Below are 19864 nucleotides of genomic sequence, written 5' to 3'. Positions count from 1 at the left end.
TTTTTTGTTTTTTCTTTTCTTAATGTGACTTCGAGTTGTGTGGCAAAGCAAGTCGATCCTGGTTCGCTTCTTCATGGTTCGGTAGGGAAAAAATATGATTATTTTGAAGCATATTAATACGCTGGAATTGTCGGTGTCTACTTGCAGGGGATTTAATGTTATTTTGCTACCGTTAAGTTTGGCACAGTGCCCTCAAAACATGCACACTCAAATAACGGCTGCGTGACTTACTGCGCTGAGAAGTCGTGCATGTGCTGTATGTATCGCTTTGTTCGCCATCTGTGTCCTATTTTAATCATGATAAAAAAGGGGTTTTAATTATCTCGATGACGTACACGTAATTGTCCACGTCCAGTTATTTCTCTCAAGCTCGCGTTGTGACTCTATCAGCATGTTTTCATGTGTTTATTGTCACTGTCACAATCGATGGGAATGCAGATCTTGATCTTTCTCACACAACATGACTAATAAAGAAGAGGACAAATGTCCTTTGGCAATGTCAGTGACTGGCCAGAGTGAATAATAATGAGACCAATGGCTTTGGAAATAATATTCAGCAGCAAAATGGATCATTTGAGTGCAAAATAATAACAGCATGCAAAGTTATGGCTAAGCACGTTGGTTTCAAGAGCTTCGTAAACCGAAGTTTGACATATGACTACTTTTGAGTAAATGAATCATTGATTGGCAGATTTTTGTTTGTTTGTTTGCTGATTGAACATTGATTATTGACAATGTTGAGAAATTGTGATAGTGAACAATGAATAATCAATGAACCCCCGAAAATGATAACCCGATGTGCATTTATTTACGCATCAAATGAGATGTTTTCAAAACCGTACAGATTCCTGCAAAATATACTCCAAATGCCACCGTAGACATGCCATGTCAATAATTGGCAATGTCATTTTGCACAGTACAACATGGCACTCGTGTACAAACTGCTTTTTCAAAAGCACATTTAGGATAACCTTTGTCAGCATATACACATGGACAAAATTGTTGGTGCGCTTCTGTTACAGAAAGAAAAAAAACTCCCAATGGTCACTGAAATAACTTGAAACTGACAAAAGTACCAATAAATGGAACATGAGTGAAAAATAATAATGAAATTATTATTTTTGTGATCCAAGCAAATACTTGGAAATAAACTAGTCTGATAACTGATTTTCTTTGTTTTTGTTTTTTGCACAACCTATTGCGACGTACTGCAATCAAACAATTTCTGCGTCTTACAGTGAAAGCGGCACACCTTTCGTCCGGTCTTTTGGCCGACTCATCGAGCAATCTGGTCCACCTACTGTATCTCTAGTCTGCATCTATTAGATATTTAATAATATTTAGATCAAGTCTCTTCAGAATAGTCCAATGTTTTGTTCTTAGCAATTCTTGGTGGTTATTAGTTGTGTATTTGAGGTCTTTATCCTGTAATATATGACCCATGACCTTCACTGAGACCAAGCTTTCTGACACTAGGTGGTACATTTCTCTCCAGAATGACTTAATAGTCTTTAGATTTAAGTGTACCCTGCACAGATTCAAGACGCCCTGTGCCAGATTTTTCAATGCAGCCCCAGAACATACAGTAACCGAGCCTCCTCCATTTTTCACAGTAAATGTTTTGTTTTTCATTGTATGTTTCATTTTTTTCTGTAAACCTAAAGCTGATGTGACTTGCTCCAGTTTTGTTTCGTCTTTCCAAAGGACACGTAATTCCACTAACGTCAGTCAAGTTATTTCAATGACCATCGTTTGTTTTTCCTTCTACAATTTTGCCCATGTGTGTGTAAAGTGGGACTTATGTTTGACATATTTAAAAGTAACCTGATTTGACTTGGATATCTGCATAATATGCCTAAGTCTGTCCAGGCCACTTCAATGTAAGGTTAATATTTTTATGATTTAATTATTGTTGTACTTCTGTGTTGTTGCAGCCCAATGTTAACACTTGGGTGGTTGTTTACCTGCATGTTGTGCATGTTCACATGTGGGTTGTGCAGGTGTTCAGTACATGTAAACACTGATGTCAGATATGGGTTGGAAAGCCGATATAAGCGCTAATCGTAATTGGGCACTGACACCTACACAAAATGGCCAAAACCACACAGTTCGTCCCCTCCAGCCTTCCTTTTTTTCCTATTTGTCTTCTTCCTGCCTTAGCACTGCAGCTGGAGAGGAACCGGTTTTCAGCACTAGGTTAATTAATGATGGCTTTATCTTATTACTTCTGTTGCTTGGGGAAAATCCATACTGAGGGTGGTTGAACACAGAATCAGTGAATCCGATTGGTAATTAATAGTAAGGGGAATTACAAAGCACTGGCTTACCTTTTATCTGATGTGAATTGTAATCCGCAGTTAATACAATCTGCAGCTACAATGTTAGGATGTACTGTACACATTCAAAATGCAGATGTGTCTCTGTGTGTTTATTGTTCTGTATTCTTCTAAGTATTTAAATTGGCCAAAAGCAGTCAGTATACTTCCACCTTATTTGGTTTTGTTTTGCATGATGAAGCACAAGTTTTAGTATGCGTTCTTCTGCCCCTTTCGACTGGCACAGCTCTAAAGACCAAACCCCCCTCTCTGCCTCTACTTCCTCACATACAAATGACTTGAGTTGAACTTGTATGTTTAGAATTCAGCAGGGAAAGTCCAACTTATCATCTTGTGGGCAATTGGGAGTAGATTTGTTGTTTAATTCTGAAACATTTTTTTTAAGTTTACATCTTTTGCTGTGAAATCACTTGATGTATCAATAAAGATTATGCTGTTGAGAATATACTGCAACAGAGGCTTTGAACTTACAAAAGTACTCCAAAGAAATAGGTTGCAAGAATCTATGTGTACCCTCTTGCTTTAATGTACTGTATTTATTAAGAAGGTGATGTTGTGTACAAAGGCAAATGCATTGTTATCATAAAACATATCAGTGTTAAAATAATGTAGCCCTGACATCAAATCTCTCTCTTATCACAAACAGACAACTGTACCGGAGAGCAACAAAGAGGACTCGCTTGAGAACAATTCCATGATCTATTGAGTGTCAAGTCAAGGATTTGTCCATTGAACAGCACAAGTCATGTACCAGGTTGTACCCGGGGGAGTGGGTGGCACAATAACAGATGTTATCCCCAAGCAGAAACACAGCAAGGACACCAGACCCTTAGTTGGAGCAGGAGTTCTTGGCCTGGTGTTGGTGATTGCAGCAGTGTCTGCATGGTCTTATTACATTGCTTCGCTGCGAAAAGCTGAGCTGCTAAAGACTCAGCTGCTGGATTTAAATAAAGATGGCTACATTATCCGCAATCAGGGAGGAGCTATTGTTTTCAGAATGGATTTTAGGTGAGTAGCTTTTGGTCAATTTCTGAGCCATACAATCAAGACCAAAATGATTCATACCCTGGCCACTATTTGAGTTTAAGTGAAATGTCTGTTGTTGCAGTAACTGAATTTTGACACTTTTCTTAACTCAGTAAAAGAACCAGTTACCGTAATTTCTCGTGTATAATGCACATCCCCCCCCCAAAAAAAATGTTTTTTGTCAAAAGTCAATCATGCGCATTATACATAGGTATAGGGGCAAATGGAAAAAAACTTTCACATTTTATAAATGTATGCCACCATCCAGTGGTTATAAAAATGCTGTACACTTTCATTCAAAAATGCCCCTGCCCACTAGAGGTTATGAGAAAGGTGTACACTTTCATTCTAATATGCCACTGCCACCTACTGGTTATAAAATAGGTAGCCTGCACTTTAAAAAGGTAGCCTACACTTTAATTCCAATGTGAGAGGGGTACGTATGAATGCATATATGTACAGTTATTATGGTTATGTTTTGTTTAATGATAATGCTTTACTGAAATGCTTGACCGTTTAATTTGAATATCATGCACATAAAATTAAATGTATTTTGCCTGGTCCTTCATTTTTTCTTCAAAGAATTCTACCCATATTACAAATTCTGCCTGGGTAATCAAATATATGAGCAAAACTGTGTGTCTTCTAATTTACTAAATAAAAGTCAGGCTGTGAATTTCAAAATAAGAGCAAGTAAATTAAAAAAAGGATTACGTGTTCAAATAAAGTGCTTAACTTCTGAATAATTATTTGAAAAAAACTGACAAAATACAGATGGTACTTCATGTTTTGATCATATGGATAGAAGCAAAATCATGCATTGTAAAAATGCATTATACATAGGTAGAAGGGTTTTCCAGAATTTGGAGGTCAACTTTGGGGGTGCGCATTATACATGAGAAATTATGGCATCCATTTCTCTGTGCAAATACTGACCAGATATCACATGTTCAGATACTTTTTCCATAAAAAGATCAAAGTCAAGAAAATGGAAAAGCAATTTAAGAATGATGCCAAGGCATGACTAGTGTGAAGTTGTAAAGAAATACCAACATGGTAAATGTTCTTTGGAAATTTTAATTACTGATTTTCAGTACATAGTAGAAACATGAACATATTATTTTAATTAAGTGCTTAAGAAGCAAAGGTGGTGAAACATGATTCGAGTCACTGCGAAAACATAGCCATTTTTTGGCATTTCTATTATAATGAGCCCCAAAATATCCAATGTTTTTTTTTTTTCAATGCTCTTGAGCAAGGGTATCATTTTCAGTAATAGGGTACAATTTGCTTATGAATGGTGGCACTTTAAACACTACTCTCAATTGATTGATGGAAAGAAAGTTGTTACTTCCGTATTGTAAAAAGAATAGAATGGAATGGATGTCACTGTATTTATAAATGATGCAGGAATCGCCATCCACCTACCGTACCATTTTGAACCAAAATGACCTGTTAAGTTTGGTAGCTGAGCATCCAAAATGTTGAGATGTCACAGGGTTGATGCTGTATACTGTATGGATGGTATCTTGGTGTTTATGTTGGTCCCTTGTTATGTGTTAACTAGCATTTTCACTCACAATTGTTTTATTTCTGTGGCCATTCATCAGGGGGTTACAGTCAGTAGTTATTAGCGTGAGTAAAAGTTTTGCAATTAGGGGTGAGCAGTTGACTACATCTGCTTGATCAGCTATGGGGGAAACAGCAATCAATTATTTGTTTAATATATATTTTTTAAATATATTATAGTGCAATAGTCTATTGAGTAGACTAATGTTGCCCAAAGGAGTTGTGGCATAGTACAAGTCTATGTGGATATAGCGTAACTTCCCATGGGTTGGTCTTCTTTACAGTCAACTGTGCCTCTATTGGTTGCACCCAAGTATCAAAGTTTTTTCTCAATTGCTCCAACTCACAGTTAATCTCAATTCGCTAAGGGCCATATGTTCCAGTGGGTGCGTAAGTCAGTATTTTACGCACCTTGCTTGTGCATTTTCAAGATCCACTGATTCTCCCATAATGACTTCTGACACACCCCTTGCGCGTACCCGGCCAGTTTGCGCGTAAGGGCTTGAGGGGCATGACTCATTGAAGTGTGCAGGTGGGTAGAATTCCCGGAATGTGGAGTTTTCCTGAAACTTGTGAATGCCATTGAAATCCATTTGGGCAATATGTCACACTTTTATTGTGAAATTAACCCTTGTGCGGATTTACGGAAGTTGGCGTCTGTCCAGTGAGACGTGGGCACCACTCGTCGAACAGGCTACTTTAAAGGAGTATGTGTTTTTGTATTCTCTCTCTATACCTACTCTATTAAATAAACACTGCACTATATTATATCTCATTTAATCGATGTTTGGAAGGGCATCAATAAAGCGAGTGGCCAGCTGTTGATCAGCATTGCCCAGCAACTATACCGGCGCCACACATGCCGGCGTGTCACTTAAATGGATTTTACGACCGACAATGAGATCAAATTTGCACAGAATTATTCAAAATCTAACACACCGTGCCATTAAGATGACTGCAGTTGTGCAGCACTTCCAGACAAACTCCTGAGCTGCCATGCATTATGTTTGAAATGAAAATGCCGCTCACAGCTCGAACATGAAAATTATTTAATTAATATGACATAATATTTCGATGTTCTGCTGTTGATCGGCGTAATGTGGCAGGGACACATTATGGGCATTGGGCAGTCGGTGAGCGTATATGGGCCAGGTGTCCGTCAGCATGCAACGTCAGTTGCCGCGCCCCCACCAGCAGCCGGAGGCTTGGTGCACGCAAGTGAATCAAAATGTGCAATATGATGTTTCACCTTCCTGGGGCGCCAGACTTACTGCAGCCTCTGTAGTGTGCAAGTGGAAACCTGCTTAAGTCTTGGGCAGAGTACGCGCAAGGCCCGATATGAGAGGTAACGCCCACATTTTAGCGTTACTCCACCCAAAGTGCGCACATGGCTAGAAGACATGCAAGTGATAGACTTAAGTGTACGGCAGAACGGGCGCAGAGGGAAAAGCGTGGAGCTGCGCGCCTTTTCTGACTTGAGCATACGGGAGAATATAGCCCTATATGCAGAACGTCACATGACCAATGCGGAAAAAGAGATAGCTAACTTCCTGTGTATGCTATGTTAACGGGATAACTAGGTTTGACGACATGATTGTTTGAAGCCGAACTTGCTAAAATGTTTTTTCTTTATGGCTGTTGTCTTCAGAAAAAAGTTAAATACATGTATATAATTTATTTATTCAAATAGGATATGAAACACAAATGAACTAAACTAAGACTAACTTTTAGCATCGGCTATTGTTATCGTTGGTGGCTCAGTGGTGACATCTTGTGTTTAAAAAAAAAGCCTGTAGATGTTTAAAGTTCCCATGGGTGCGATATCACGGTCCCCTTCGACATTCACCCAAGCGAGGAGGAAGTACTTTTACCCGTTTTGCCAAATCTGGAAGTGGGTTGCGCATACACTGGATTGACAATCAGTTGTAATGCCCCTTCCGAGTTGCGATTTGTACTTTAGTTGAGTGTTAAATGCTTAATTATTGAAGAACTCAGGAACACGTTGCCCTGTATAAACATAAAACATGTCTAAATGTCTGCAGGTCAGGGACATTGGATTTGGACTCTTGCACCAAAGAAGGGGAGCTTCTTAGCTGTGGACGCACGACTGATAGAAGCCTCAACTTCTTCATTGAGACGGTTCGGCCGAAAGACACGGTGCAGTGCTACCGTGTGCGTTGGGAGGAGCTGGTTCCCGACGTTTCTGTCGCACACGCAATGACATACAAGTTTGCCCACTGGTATGGTGGTGCGGTGTCAGCTATTCAACATTGGCCTATTTCCATCTCTGGTCAACAGTCTCCAAAACCCTTTGTTACTAGTGACATCTACTCCAATCGCAATGAGTTTGGAGGAATCTTGGAGAGCTATTGGCTTTCATCGAATGCTACCGCCATCAAAATTAATAATTCAGTGCCGTTCCACTTGGGCTGGAATGACACAGAGAAAACCATGTACTTCCAAGCAAGATACAACGACAGTCCCTTCAAGCCAAACCCAGGGGAGGCTCCATGTGCTGAACTTAGCTACAGAGTATGTGTTGGTTTGGATGTGACATCCATTCACAAGTACATGGTTCGTCGATACTTCAATAAACCAAATAAAGTGCCTGCCAAAGCCATGTTTCAGCACCCTATCTGGTCCACTTGGGCACTTCATAAGACAGACATTGATCAAGAAAAGCTTTTAACGTATGCTGCCAACATCCGGAAATATAACTTTAACTGCAGCCACCTGGAATTAGATGACCGCTACACACACCGCTATGGAGAATTTGAGTTTGACCCAATAAAGTTCCCCAATGCCTCATCCATGTTTCAAAAGCTTAAATCTGATGGATTTCTTGTGTCTCTCTGGATCCACCCTTTTGTGAACTACAACTCAGAGAACTTCCATACTTGTGTGGAGAGAGGCCTGTTTGTCCGGGAGCCTACAGGTCAGCTGCCAGCTTTAGTCCGCTGGTGGAATGGAATTGGTGGAATTGTGGACTTCACAGACCCAGAGGCTCGTGATTGGTTTGCCTCCCAGCTGCGTTCTCTTCGCTCTAAATATGGGGTGTCTTCTTTCAAGTTTGATGCAGGTGAGACCAACTACTTGCCATGGAAGTTTAGCACCAAAACCCCCATTCGGGATCCAAGCTTTTTCACAAGACGTTACACAGAGATGGCCATTCCCTACAATGACAGAGCGGAGCTACGGAGTGGCTACCAGTCTCAGAACATATCTTGTTTCTTTAGGCCTATTGATAGGGACTCTGTGTGGGGCTATGAGTTGGGACTCAAGTCTCTTATCCCCACTGTGCTCACCATCAGCATTCTGGGTTATCAGTTCATTCTACCCGACATGATAGGAGGAAATGCCTATCTGAACCGCACTGATGGAAATCGGGCATTACCTGACCGAGAACTCTATATCCGTTGGCTGGAGTTGTCAGCATTCATGCCCTCCATGCAGTTTTCTATCCCACCATGGGCCTATGACAATGAGGTTGTTGAAATTGCTCGCAAATACACCGCTCTCCATCAGAGTATTGTAGCACCGCGGGTCTTGGAGCTGGCTGGTGAGGTGCTGGACACCGGAGACCCAATTATACGACCGTTGTGGTGGATTGCCACAGGTGATGAAACCGCCTATAAAATAGACTCTCAATTTCTGATTGGAGATGATCTCATGGTAGCACCTGTTTTAGAACCTGGAAAGCAAGAGCGTGATATTTATCTCCCTGCTGGTCGCTGGAAAAGCTATAAAGGGGAGAGGTTTGATATCAAAGAGCCACTGCACCTCACAGATTATCCTATAGATTTGGATGAAATTGCTTACTTTGTCTGGGTGTAGAAAGAAGGGATTTCAAAGTTAAAGAACTTGGTTAGAAAATTCATTTTTATTTTTTTATTTTTTTTATTTTTCAGGCTTGTCATGAAACAGGTCTCAGTTCAAATTTAAATAGTCTCTCATATAGCCTCAAAACCTCACCCAAGAGCCTTAAATTTTAAGAGTTCATGTTTTTCCAACAATTTGAGTGAAAGATAGAAAGACCATTTTATGTATAGTCAGTACGTTGTCAATATGTCTTCAGATGAAATGTACTTACTGTGAATCAAGACATAACTCTGCAATTATATATAGAAGATGAGGGGAAAGGTGCCATTACTTGTACGCATGAGATTATTTTACTGTAACTAATTTTCTTAGTGTACTGACAGGTATACAATTGCTCTCAAAATTAGTAAACCCCCTCTGCATATTTTATTTATTTGTAGAGTTTACAAACGTGCAGTAGTTTTCAATGAAAAAACTATTTCAGTAAACACAACTTATATAATGTATCTAATACTGATCACTTGAAAGTTTATACATTTTAAAAATGTAATCTAAAATTGGGGTTGAATAATTTTGACTGCAAATATAATTGCACATTTTGCTTTAAGCTTTTTGTAAAGCATTGATCTTCATAATATTTTGTATTGTTCAACATACAGTTATAGCACAGACAATAACTATGAAAACTTCGAAAAAGTTAGTTGCTGGGTAGTAAACATTTGATACTCTTTCTCAGGTACAGTAAGCCCTTCACTCAGGCTCAGTTTGAAGTGACTGGTAACAGATTTATTTGTCTTTTGTGACGCAAAGGCTGCACGATTATGGCCAAAAATAATAATCACGAATATTTTTGATCAGTGTTGTAATCACGATTATTAATCACAATTATTCCTCATGTTAGGAAAAAATCTCAATTTTTATTGCACTACTTTTTAACAAACAATATGTAGTAATTTTCAGTTCAGAATGAATCTTTCAATAAGAATACACGATAATAATTGAAAAAATAAATGTACCCCAAATTCTACGTTAGCAAGGGCTAAATAAATAAATGTGCGATTACAAAATGCGATCACGAATTACAACTTAATGGAAGCAAATACAGTTAATGCATGGAAGGCAATAACATTAGGCTGTAAGCATTGTCAAGGACGGTACGGCTCCATTGTTCTGCTTGACCATCGGTCAGTCATGAGCGGTCAGAAACTGCAAAGAGCTCGACAGTTGTGATTTCTCTCTCTATTTACTCCAGGGTTTTTTTCATTGCGGTGAAGCCACCCGAAAAGTTGAAGTCAAGGCAGCAGCAATTGTTATTGTCTTACTACATGCTGTGCTACATTTATGCCAGATGTAACGAGACACACGCCTTCCAAAAAGCTCAACTGTTATCTTGTGAGTCGATATAATTAATATTCTCCCAACAGTCTTGGGACTCATTCAGATGTTTTTTTTTTTTTTTTTTTTTTTGCAAAAGACGAGCGTTTATGTTCTTTTTGGTCAACAGTGGGTTTCGCCTTGGAACTCTGCCATGGATGCCATTTTTGCCATCTCTTCCTTATTGTTGTGCCATGAACACTGACCCTTCCATGCCGCCTATCCACCAACGTGCCGAGAGAGCCAACTTCAAAATAAATTCTTCATATTTTATTATATTGGACATCAATGCCATTTTAGGCTTTTATTTTGAAGTTGGCAACAGAGTGCAGTGCCAGAGCTTAATGAAGCCTTAACCATGCATTCACCCCCTGGTGGCTAGCTGACTAGGTTGCAGGCACTGCTGCAAATGAAGCCCTTTTCATATGCAGCAGTGCCAGCATTTTAAATGTAAAAAAAATCGCCAACAATCAGGCTCATTTAATCGTGGCAGCCATAATCACATCCATCCATCCATTTTTCCATTTTCTGAGCCGCTTCTCCTCACTAGGGTCGCGGGCGTGCTGGAGCCTATCCCAGCTGTCATCGGGCAGGAGGCGGGGTACACCCTGAACTGGTTACCAGCCAATCGCTGATGGCTGAACGTTTCTCCTTCAGGATTTTCTGTTAAATAAAATTAATGGTTCCATCAATCACAGCAAGTTGTCCAGGTCCTGAAGGAGCCGAGCAACCCAAGACCATCACACTACCACCACCACGTTTGACTGTTGGCTTGATGTTCTTTTTATGAAATGCTGTGCCACATTTACGCCAGATGTAATGAGACACACACCTTCTAAAAAGGTCAACCTTCATCTCGTCAGTCAGCCAGTCAATATTCTCTCAAAAGCCTTGGGAATCATCTATGTTTTTTTTTTTTTGCAAAAGTAAGATGAGCCTTTATGTTCTTTTTTGTCAGCAGTGGTTTTCGCCTTGGAGCACTGCCATGGATGCCATTTTTGCCCAGTCTCTTCCTTATTGTTGTCTCATTAACACTGACCTTAACTGAGGCAAAGGATGCCTGCAGTTCTTTTGAAGTTGTCCTGAGTTCCTTTGTGTCCTCCTGGACTAGTCATTGCTGTTCTCTTGGGGTAATCTTTGTAGGCTGACCACTCCTGGGAATGTTCACCACTGTTCCATGTTTTCTCCATGTGAGGATAATGGTGCGCTCTATGGTTCTCCGGAATCCGAAATCTTTAGAAATGGCTTTTGTAACCCTTTCCAGACTAATGGATGTCAATTACTTTATTTATCGACTGTTCTGGAAATTGTATCGATCGTGTCATTTTGTTGCAGCTTTTTTTTCTTTGTCCAGCTTGATTTTGTCGGGACAGATTCTGTTTAAGTGATTTCTTGACGGAACAGGTTTGGAGGTAATCAGGCTTTTAGGTGTGATCAGTGAAAATTAACCACAAATTGTGATTAGCTACAATTAATTAATGATTTAGTAATTACCTTTTCACACAGGGCCAGGTAACTTTGAATAGTTTTTTTCCCTTAATAAATGAAATCACCATTTAAAAACAGCATTTTAACTTCACTTGGGTTAAATTTGTCTGATATTCAAATTTGTTTGATGATCTTAAACATTATAGTGGGGAAACTATGCAAAAAGAAAATAATTTGAGAAGGTGGTCAATACACGGCACTGTATATTCCATCAGGACATAGTGGAGGATGGCTTTATTTCTCTGAGTGAATTTTGCACCGTGGATCCTTAAATATACTGTAGTTTATTTTAGGGTGTTTTCTTATCCTACAAAAAGCTTGTTATGCCCCCACCAAGATTATGATTCATTTGTTAAGAAACAATAGTTAATCTTACCTTGCTTGGGAAAATAATGTTACATGTGTGTTTAGATTTAAGAAAATAGGAATATTTTTCAGCTGTGATATTATGAGGTAACATATATTCATTTGTACTGCTTTTCATCAATGGTATTGCTCTAATTTTATTGTTTTGGCTTACTTCTTAATGCAAAACACAGTCAAAACACCCTTAACAGCCACAGAAATGCTTCAGACCTAATATTTTCCCCATTTTCCAAAGCTGCACAATGTGTAAAGCTTTATCCCTTTAAAACTTGTATTATATTATAGACTTTTAAAATATTTATTATGATGTGTACTGCATGCAAAGGTGTTCAAGTTTAATTTTATTTTATTTTAAGTCAAAGGAATTGTTTTCCCTAAAGTGTGTCTAAGTTGGACCAGGCTACCTCCACGAATGGTTTTATTTTCCCATAAAGAATTCTTCTTTTTACACTGTGTGTCTTCTACTAATACGTACTGTGGACTTTGACATGTAGCTTACACATTAACCTCTGTGGGATCTGTGTATACCGCTCACATAGTTTCAGCCTAGCAGTACTGCCTATATATAGCAGTTCTCACTCAGTTGCTATTTCTGTCACAGACACTCTTGCCTTATGACAAGAACTATCTGGGACTGAACTTTGCTTTGCGTATTGTTTTTTTGATCACTTATTTGTTAGCAACTGATAGTAAGAATGTGGTATTTGTTTGTTACTGTGTTGTTATTTTGTTTGCAATTAAAGTAAACTGTTTTTAACTGTAGTCTGTCCTGCAAAGTTTATTTTCATAAAATGCAGAGTATCTTCACATGTAATACAGTAAGGCATTTTGCCCATGTTTAGAATTTTAAAAAATCAGTTTCAGACTTGGAGAAAAAAAGTTAAAAGAACCAAATTTAGGTATGCAATGTATGAAAAATAATATGCATTTCAATATAGCATTGAAAGATTCGCCCTTGAGGGACTTTTCAAACTTTGTGACACCGGACTCATCGTGGGGTGATAATGGTGATGCAATGAAACAATTACGCAGGTTCTACGGAGAATGTTCAGATCAATAAATCATCTGGTCGTTCATGGTGTGAGGGCAGAGAGTAAACGTCTAAGGCTAGATACTGAGATTTTTAAAAACAAAATTGAGCATTTTTTTTTTCAAATGCTAGTACACACAATACACTTCTTACTGCTACTGTACTTTGTTTCATTTGTTTTTGTATTTCATTTAATTACACAACATGGAGATATGCTTCAAAATTATTTTACTTGAGTTACTGATGCCTCATCTTTCTTTAAATTGATCTTGTCATGAAGCCTGTGTGGGGAGGATATATATCCATTGATTAGCTGTCCGTGTCTCGTTGAGATCAATAATATTTTTTGGGTTTGGCTGCAATCATATTGTTTGTATCTAAGGCTGGAGAGATCATTTATGCCGGGCCTATTGGAGGAAATTCCTGTATGGAAAGGAAGAAAACAACACAGTTTGGGAATCTTCCTCATACATGTATTTCTGAATTGGAACACAAAAGTTTGAAGTTGTGTCTAAACCTTTTCAAAAAACTGACACCCAAATGTAAGTGTATTTTTCTTCTGGCCGTGTAGTGCTGCAAACATCCAAGAGGGTGCAGTGTAGCTTCATTGATCAGTTATCTGACATGTCTGTGGAGTACGTCCAGATGTGATGAGAGGACACACAAACTGCATCAACACCACACAAGTAATGCATGAGCAAACAAAACTGGCAGGGCTCTCCCCCCTTCTTTCCCCACCTGTGATCCCACCTGTGTGTCCATCTGCGAATGAGTACAGCTCTTGAGCCAGTGTCTCTGAAGTACCTTCAAATATCCACTGAATGGTAATGCATTGGTGCTGGCAAGAAAAAAGCACTTTGAAATTGTTAAGAATGACGGTTTTTAGTTTGAATCTCTGAGGTTGTGAGCAGTAACGGTACTAATTTGAATGGCACCCTGGTGCGACGCCCCTCGTTTATGGCCCCCTCGGACTATCGTCGACGTGGAGAGGGTTGGGGGGCGTTTACCGACCAAAACCAGTTAAAAAACAACGTAGGTGGCCGTCTGAACATTCAAAATCTATTTATCAACGGACGGGAGAGCAGGGGCGTGCCGTTCCGCCCCTCGCAGATCACCCTGGGGAACTGCTCATGTCACCTAAAAAAATGAATAAAACTGCCACTGGTTGTGAATGAATGCTGATGTGAACCTACGCGAATGGTAATCTATGTGACGAACAGGTGATCAGTCCAGGAAAATATCCTGACTCTTACCCAATTTGTTTGAATGAGGGTAAAAGGAATGCATCATTTTTCATCTGCCTATTCAATGCATCAAATCTGATCAATAGCTATGGAGTTAACCAGGCACCAGCCTTTAAAAACTTTCGTAAAAATTAAGAATGTCAGTACAGTAAAAAAATAGGTTCAAATCAGTAGAAGCAGTTATTTCAACATACAGTATATTATAGCAATGGTGAAATGGACTAAAGTACGTAATGGGCAAGACACTTTCACTCTGCTTTTGGGCAAGAGGTTGACCAAGAAGTCAAGATACATACGAAAACATTACACTTTGGCATGTTTGATTGATACCATTTTCGCTAACTCTTGTTTCTTCATGCTCACAGGGGTTACCTGAGGAGAAACAAAGGAGGGGAAGGGTTCCTGGGTTGCTCATCTGGGTTTCGAAGGAAAATTGGTGTCATCCATCAAATACTGCATTTAAGAGAAGCTCACGCAGGTCTGGTCAACAAAGGCTGAATAAAAAGGCATACAGTGAAGGTTGAACATGTGAGGGGCAGGTACCGGTGAGGGTCAATCAATCAGCCAGTCGGGTCCTTTATTTTACAAGCGAGGACCACAGATCCCAAAGGCCACACTCCATATTCTGGCTGGTTGAGCTTGCTGTCTTTTCTTGTAGAAGGAAGGAAACGGGAAGGAGTCGAGAGAGGGGGTGGTGAAAGAAGAGGATTGCGCTTGGGGTTGGTGATGGAGGTCCAGAAAGGTTTGGCCTGTGTCCCCTGGCATGCTGTTGTGCTTCATCTTCTCAGTGCAAGGGCCTGGAACTGGTGCTTGATAGGATTTTCAGCCCCGTGGCCTGCGCTGTCCCAGCATCTATCTGGAGGGCTGCACAGCAGAGAGCCAACCTCTCAGCGACACAGCCATAAAGAATAACCCGTAGGCGGGCCAATGCCAGTGAGCTGAGGCTCGCGGCTCTGTTCAGTGGACAGGCCAACACTCAGTAACACATTCCTGTCAGGGACACGGGCTGATCCCCTGAGCTATCGTGTGCTCAGTGGAACATACTGCATGCTCGCTAACGTAGCCCCCATCCAACAACTGACCGCTTCAAAGGTTCAGAAATTGGAACAGAACTTCATGGATTTCACTATTCAGTACATTTAATGGCGGATTATTTTTTTTTTTATCTCTGTGCATTACAAAATGTAAAACTGTACTGCACTTGCATTTTAAATTCAATATTGCATCAAGTAGACAGGGTGGCACAGTAGCACAGCAAGGTTTTGTGTTTAAATCTCAACTCAGATATTAGGATGTTCAGTATGGAGTTTGCATGTTTGCCCTTTGTGTGGTTTCCCTCCAGGTGCTCCAAAAGTAATGTGTGTTTGTGTTTGGTTGATTCAACACTCTTAAGAGGTCCGTAGGTGAGTGTGAATGGTCGTCTGCCTCTGTGTCAGTCGTGTGATAGATAGGTCAGCCCGCCTCTCGCCCTAAAGCCGCTCAAATAAGGGTTCCAAAATGTTCCATATTTAACACTTGGCAAGAGAGTGAATGGGAGTGAAGGGAATTTGTGAGTTTACAAGAACCAGGAGCATGGCAATTTTTAAAAATGTTATGTTTGTCGATAAGGAAACTTGAATTTTGTGGAAAAACAAACAAACATATAAATTGGTTCGCAAACCCGGCTTATGGGTCGCAGGTCAAATTTTATAGGGTCGAAGGGTAAAATGCTTTAATTTTCTAGCATACAATCTATATATTGGTCTTTTGTGGTCTTTGTCTTTTTATGATCACATGATTTATGCAGACATTTCTTATTTGGATCTTGGATTGAAAAACCTTTGAGAAATCTTCAAGCCGGCTTTAATATAAAAAAAGAAATCTAAATCAATGAATGAGTCAACAGTGACACCAAATATGAAGACGACTCACATTTGTTTTTAGTATGTTCGTTTAGTATGTCTTTACTGTATATATAAGGTATGTAAAATAAATAAATAAATAAATAAACTTCACAATATTCAGTGCATTCCCATTCTTTTTAGCAAAAATTTCTATGGAATGTTTTCTGAAAGTTTATCGAAATTTTACGGAAATGTTTTGCACCTTTTGTCATTCATGACCCTGAACAGCATAAGTGGAGGGAAATAGATTGATGCATTTTAGGCCAGCATTAGATTTAAATAACCAATGCCGCACTAGAAAGTTGGTCCTCCTGCTTGACAACAATACAGTACTGTACTTCCTTTGCATGTTCATTCCATTACTACAGAGGAGAGCAATTTAATGGCACAGTATCCAGAACAATAATATCAGAAATATATAATTGAAAATCAGGACCAAATATGCAAAGACAATCATTACTGCATCTCATTATTGGATCCAATTTGTGCACGCCCCAGGAGACAGAGTAGAAAGTAATAGATGGGTACTATAGAGAGCAATACTGGCACTGAATGCGAAGAAGATTCAGCCTGATAAAAACTGATATGACCATGGAAAGTTTGGATCGAAAAAGGCTTTTGCTTCTCCTCAGAGATGTGCAGCGTTATTAGCATATATTTTTCTCCTCGCCTGCCGACTGTAAATTCAGTAAATGTAGCCCTGTGGTGGTAAGGTGGGCAGACGGCAGACTGTATAAATAAACAGAGTCTGTCTGAGGGCAGCACAGTGGCCCCCACCTGCCCGACATCAATCAGTATTACAGCAGCCAGTGGCAGACCAATCGCCGTTTTATAGGCTTGTGAAATGATCAAACATCTGCTCATAACCATGCTTCATGTATACATGTTTCAAACATACAGTATCAAATCCTGCACAACAATTTGTAATATGTGAGAAAACTATAATTAAGCTAAAAGTCTGCAGTGAGATCACGTTGTTGTTTGTTGTGTACAATCAGCATTTAGGCAGGACACATTACAGGATCAACAATGGACTTTTTAAAAGTCCCAAAGCAACATCTACAGGAGTGCTATTTGAGTTGGCATTTTAAAAAAAATGCTTTCTGTAAAAATGGCACTGAGGAAGGACGCAATTCATATATTGATTGATGCAAGTAATCGCAAGAAATTGGATGTTAGCTGCTTGGAGAGAGTGGAATTTGTGGGGCAGTTAAGACAATAACCTCAAGTCGCTTTTAACTCTGGAGGTCATCGATTTTTTTCAGAGCTAAATAAAAGGAAGAGCTCTCTTCTGAATTCTTGTTGCTTGTGTCAAAGGTCATTCCTGGAAGCTTCAACATTCGCCATCAACTGATTTTGAAGACTCAAAATGATGTTTTTTCAAATAACACCATTATTGTAAAATTTTTTGAAACTTGATTTTTATCCCAAGTCTGTGTTGGTGTTGAGATAAAAAGCACAATTTGACATGCTCCAGAAAATTAAAACTTATTATATCATTTAACATATTACGCCACATGAAAAGCGGCAGTTGATCTTTAGAGAAATATTCGATTTACTATTAAATTATATATTATATTAGATACTATTACTATTATAGTTTGATTCCTCTCAGTAAATAATATATATATTTTTTCTGCATAGCTTGAAATGTATTCATTTCAATCGGGTTTCTCAAACATAAACATCCATTCATACAGGAAGCAACGAGCCAAGGTAATAAAAACACTTGAACATCTTTTTTTTTTTATTATTATTTTTTTTTAACGAACATGGATGACAGTTGGCAGTTTGTCATTTAGTTCAGGGGATCAGGCGGAATGCATTTTGTAGTTTCCTGATATCATCATTGGTAAACTTGCAATATCATATTGTAAGTTGCTCTACAACTCTCAAAAGGAAAAAAAAAGTGAGCATATGCTCCTCTCTCGGCAAGGTCAAATGATGAAGCAGAAAGATTTACGCATTTGCCATTAATTCAGGATGTTTCCTCATAATAGAAATGATCAGAACATATTCAGGAGAAACCACAGTCAAAACATGAATGTTTTATTTTTAAAAAAGTGATAATAGGGGCTTTCACACCAGAGGAACCTTTGCAGGAACTTCCATAGCTACCCTGGTAGCTTGAGTTCCACCTGTGTCACCACCCAAAAAAACTACCAGGGTACGGAAGGTTCCCCCTGAATTATTTGGTTCCTCCTGGCAAGTACGGTCTTCCGAGAGCTACCAAAAAGTCTTTGTGGTGGCGGGCTGTGCTGACCCATGCTGATTGGTTGACAGACCTCTGTAGGCCGCCATCACTGGATGCGGCCTTATGCAAAACTCAAAATAAGAGGATTAAAATATATCAAAAAGCAAAACTTCCATACACCAATCTTTACGTTTTCCCGCTGAGCTGCACTTGGTGGACAAGGAGCAGGCTGGCCAAACTCTCTACTCGCCGATTTTACATTGCCGGGTTCAGCTGCGAGATCTGGCGCTCGGTCCCGCTAAAGAGCGGAGGTCAGAGCTCAAGTTGCCTTGTGCGTCTTCCTCGGTTGGGCCAGAGGAGATGAACACCCATGTGAGTTTGGCCGGCGGGGACGTTCTGATGGCCCAACCCAGTCAGTCGCGGGGGTGGGGGGGAATAAAAAACCTTCCCAGGCAGGAGCTCCTCCAGCTAGCGGAAAAAAGCCGCGTTTGCCATAGTGCAAGACAAGGAAATGAAGCCGGTCTTTTTGTCTGTGTTTGTATGTTCACAATTAAATATTTGCAATGTACAGTCTGTTTTTGTTTTTTATCATGCAAACAGATTTTCAGGTATCCAATACTTCACACTGCTGTATTTAAAAACTGACTAAGAGGCATGCATTTTTTATTTATTCATCGAACCTTATATAGGTTAGGTATTTGCAATGCCAACCTGGCTGCAGACATCAGAGTAAAACAAAGCAAAATAGAATGCATATACAAACTGTATAATGTGAAATAGAAACAAGTCAAATATTACATTGCATCGTAGATGTAAATGGTCCATAAAAGGCATGTGAGCGGATCTTTGTATAATAAGCACGTCTGCCTCACGCTTCTGAGGACCTGGGTTCAAATCGGACCTCGCCTGTGTGGAGTTTGCATGTTCTCCCCGCGACTGCGTGGGTTTTCTCCGGGTACTCTGGTTTCCTCCCAAAAACATGCATGGTAGGTTAACTGAAGACTCTAAATTGCCTATAGGTGTCAATGGGAGTGCGAATGGTTGTTTGTTTATATGCGCCCTGCGATTGGCTGGCGACCAGTTCAGGCTGTACCTTGCCTCTTGCCCAAAGATAGCTGGGATAGGCTCCAGCACTCCCTAGTGAGGAGAAGTGGCTCAGAAAATGGATGGATGGATGGATATACATACAGGACATCAATTTGAAAGCTTGAAATGCCATCATTTTTTAGATCCATTAGGTGTCTGTATTGAGCAACATCAGCCTCATTTGCTTAAGCTACCCTGAAATAATAAATATGACGGAAACACACAGGAACATTTTGCTACCAGGTACTCCTGCTACCAGGAACTCAAAGGTCCTGGGCTGGTTGGTGAAAAAAGCCCCCCTTGTGTCTCAGTTTACCCCAGGTTTGTAGGAAATTGAGACTGACCAGAGAAATCAAGGGTGTTAAGCTTTCCCACTTTAAAACTAATCACTTGTTTTTCCAAATTCTTGAAAGTAACTCTGATAAATATAGATCAATCAAATACAACAT

The 19864-nt window shown here is 39.7% G+C and overlaps 1 protein-coding gene across 1 annotated transcript; it reads left to right on the top strand.

The window, feature by feature from the left end:
- The first annotated feature begins 24 nt into the window (after positions 1-24).
- myorg (myogenesis regulating glycosidase (putative)) lies at positions 25-10184 on the top strand. Its single transcript, XM_061687593.1, has 3 exons — positions 25-81; positions 2983-3344; positions 6974-10184. Exons 2-3 carry the CDS (start codon positions 3082-3084, stop codon positions 8763-8765), a joined length of 2055 nt encoding a protein of 684 aa, XP_061543577.1. The 5' UTR covers positions 25-81; positions 2983-3081; the 3' UTR covers positions 8766-10184.
- The last annotated feature ends 9680 nt before the right edge of the window (positions 10185-19864 follow it).

The sequence above is a fragment of the Phycodurus eques genome, chromosome 10, assembly GCF_024500275.1.
Source record: "Phycodurus eques isolate BA_2022a chromosome 10, UOR_Pequ_1.1, whole genome shotgun sequence".
Classification (NCBI taxonomy): Eukaryota; Metazoa; Chordata; class Actinopteri; order Syngnathiformes; family Syngnathidae; genus Phycodurus; species Phycodurus eques.
Note: the sequence above shows the minus strand (reverse complement) of the source record. Positions and strands in the feature narration are given on the sequence as shown.